The 2,141-nt window shown below is 60.9% G+C and overlaps 2 protein-coding genes across 2 annotated transcripts; both read left to right on the forward strand.

Moving 5' to 3' along the window:
* Nucleotides 1-148: 148 nt before the first annotated feature.
* Nucleotides 149-898, forward strand: ETH_00036150 (uncharacterized protein; the record flags this gene model as incomplete). The annotated part of the gene is made up of 2 exons (XM_013379830.1): nucleotides 149-486; nucleotides 715-898. 2 exons carry the CDS (start codon nucleotides 149-151, stop codon nucleotides 896-898), a joined length of 522 nt encoding a protein of 173 aa, XP_013235284.1.
* A 158-nt stretch (nucleotides 899-1,056) lies between these two features.
* On the forward strand, nucleotides 1,057-1,356 carry ETH_00036155 (uncharacterized protein; the record flags this gene model as incomplete). The annotated part of the gene is made up of 1 exon (XM_013379831.1): nucleotides 1,057-1,356. A coding segment is annotated over one exon (300 nt), but the record flags the coding sequence as incomplete, so codon positions are not given.
* Nucleotides 1,357-2,141: the final 785 nt, after the last annotated feature.

The following is a 2,141-nucleotide window of genomic DNA, read 5'->3' on the forward strand; positions in this document are numbered from 1 at the left end:
AGCAACAGCAGCAGCAGCAGCAGCAGCAGCAGCGGCGGCGCTGGAGGCCGCGCGGGCCGCCTCGGGCCGCGGCGTGCAGAAGCGCAGGCGACACCTGCTGCAGCGCTACCAGCAGCAGCTGCTGCTGCAGCGCGAAGAGACGCTGCTGATGCTGCAGCACGAGCAGCAAGGACTTGGACTCAGAGAAAGTGTTACTGTGCTGCACCTTCCGCTGCTGCAGCAGCTGCAGCAGCGGGGGCTGCTGGTGGTTTCGCCCGAGGGCTTTCCGCAGCCCCGCGCGCGCCTCCCCCGCGCCCCCCACTGCAGCAGCAGCAGCAGCAGCAGCAGCAGGGCCCCACAGCGGCGCAGCACTTACGATGATTTGCTGCTGCTGCAGCTCGCGCTGCGGCGAGATGCCTTTATAGTCAGCAACGACCGCATGCAAGATCTGCAGCAGCTACACCCCCACTACAGCCAACTTATCAAGGAAAGAAGGCTTTCTTACGCGTAAACCCTAAACCCTAAACCCTAAACCCTAAACCCTACATCCTGCGAAGGAGTCGACGCCGAGTGGCGGCGACGTGGCGGGCGAGAACAAACTGCGGCAATGAGCTGTCGTTTGCGCTGCTGCTCTTGCTGCTACTGCTGCTCTTGCTGCTGCTGCCTTTGCTGCTGCTGCTGCTGCTGCTACTGATCTTGCTGCTGCTGCTGCTGTATGCTGATTTCCTGCTGCAGCTTCTCAGGGTCGGGCGCTGACCCAGGCAGCTGGTCAGTTTTGCCTTTGCCCGCGGACTTGACTGCTGCTGATATCAGCAGCAGCAAGTGCAGCAGCAAATGCAGCAGCAGCAGCAGCAAAGTCAACTGCGAGCTGGCCATTTGGCTGCGAATCGCCCGGGCCATTTTTAGGCGAGTCGAATGACTAGCAGCAGAAACAGCATGTAGCAGCAGCAGCAATTGGACGCAGCAGCAGCGGCGGCGGCAGCAGCAGCAGCAGCAGCAGGGTGCACCAGCAGTAGCAGCAGCACCAGCCTAGAGGAGGAGCCCGGAGCAGCAGAAAAGTGTTCCATCAGCAACAGGATGCAGCAGCAGCACGCAGCAGCACGCAGCAGGAGCAGCAGCAGCAGCAGCCCTGACTTGCTGCCTGCCCTCTTTTTGCTGCTGCACAGCTTGAGGCCCTCAGCCACCGTCTCAGCAGCCGCCCCCGCAGCAGCAGCAGCAGATGCAGCAGCAGCAGCAACAGCAGCAGCGCAGCAGGAAGCTCTTTTGGCGGCGCCAAGCCGCCAGCGACGGAGGACCGCGGGGTATCGCAGACGCTGCAGCTGCCGTCTGAAAGACAGCAGCAGCAGCAGCAGCAGCAGCAGCAGAATGGGACTTGGAGTGCATTTGAGATCTTTTCTCCTCCGCAGCTGCAGCGCTAAACAGCAGCGCAGCAAAAACGGGCAGACCTTTTGCTGCCCGCGGTGTCTGTACACCCCAGCAGCAGCACAGCAGCCGCAGGCCTGCCAGCTAGCTAGCTGCTCTCACTAGTGGCTAGCTAGCTAGCTAGCTAGCTGGCCGGCTAACTGGGTAGCTAGCTGGCTAGCTAGCTAGCTATGATAACGGCTAGCTCACGGGCTAGCTAGCGACTGCAGCAGCTAGCTGGCTGGCTAGCTGGCGACTGCAGCATTTAGCCAACTGGCTAGCTAGCGACTGCAGCAGCTAGCTAACTGGCTAGCTAGCGACAGCAGCAGCTAGCTAACTGGCTAGCTAGCAACTGCAGCAGCTAGCCAGCCCGGCAGAGACTCCGAGAGCTGTCTGCTGGTTCCGCTTCCAATGAGGGCCTCGCTAGCTGGCTCTTCAGCTCTGTAGGCAGCTAGTTAGCCAGCTAGTTAGCCAGCTAGCTAGGCAGCTAGTTAGCCAACTAGCTAGCCAGCTAGCTAGCCAACTAGCTAGCCAGCTGGCGAGGTAGCTTACTAAGCAGCTAGCTAGCCAGCCAGCTAGGCGGCTAGCCAGCTAGCCAGCCAGGCAGCTAGCTAGGCAGCTAGCTAGGTAGTTAGCTAGGCAGCTGGCTGAGCAGTTAGCTAGCTAGCTCGCCAGCTAGCCAGCTAGTTAGCCAGCTTGGCCACTGGCTGTCGCGATGGCCCAGTAACTGGTAGAAATGCTCTCTAGCCACAGCCAGAAGC

This window comes from Eimeria tenella, genomic scaffold, assembly GCF_000499545.2.
Source record: "Eimeria tenella Houghton genomic scaffold, Eth_scaff4043, whole genome shotgun sequence".
In the NCBI taxonomy this organism is placed as follows: domain Eukaryota; phylum Apicomplexa; class Conoidasida; order Eucoccidiorida; family Eimeriidae; genus Eimeria; species Eimeria tenella.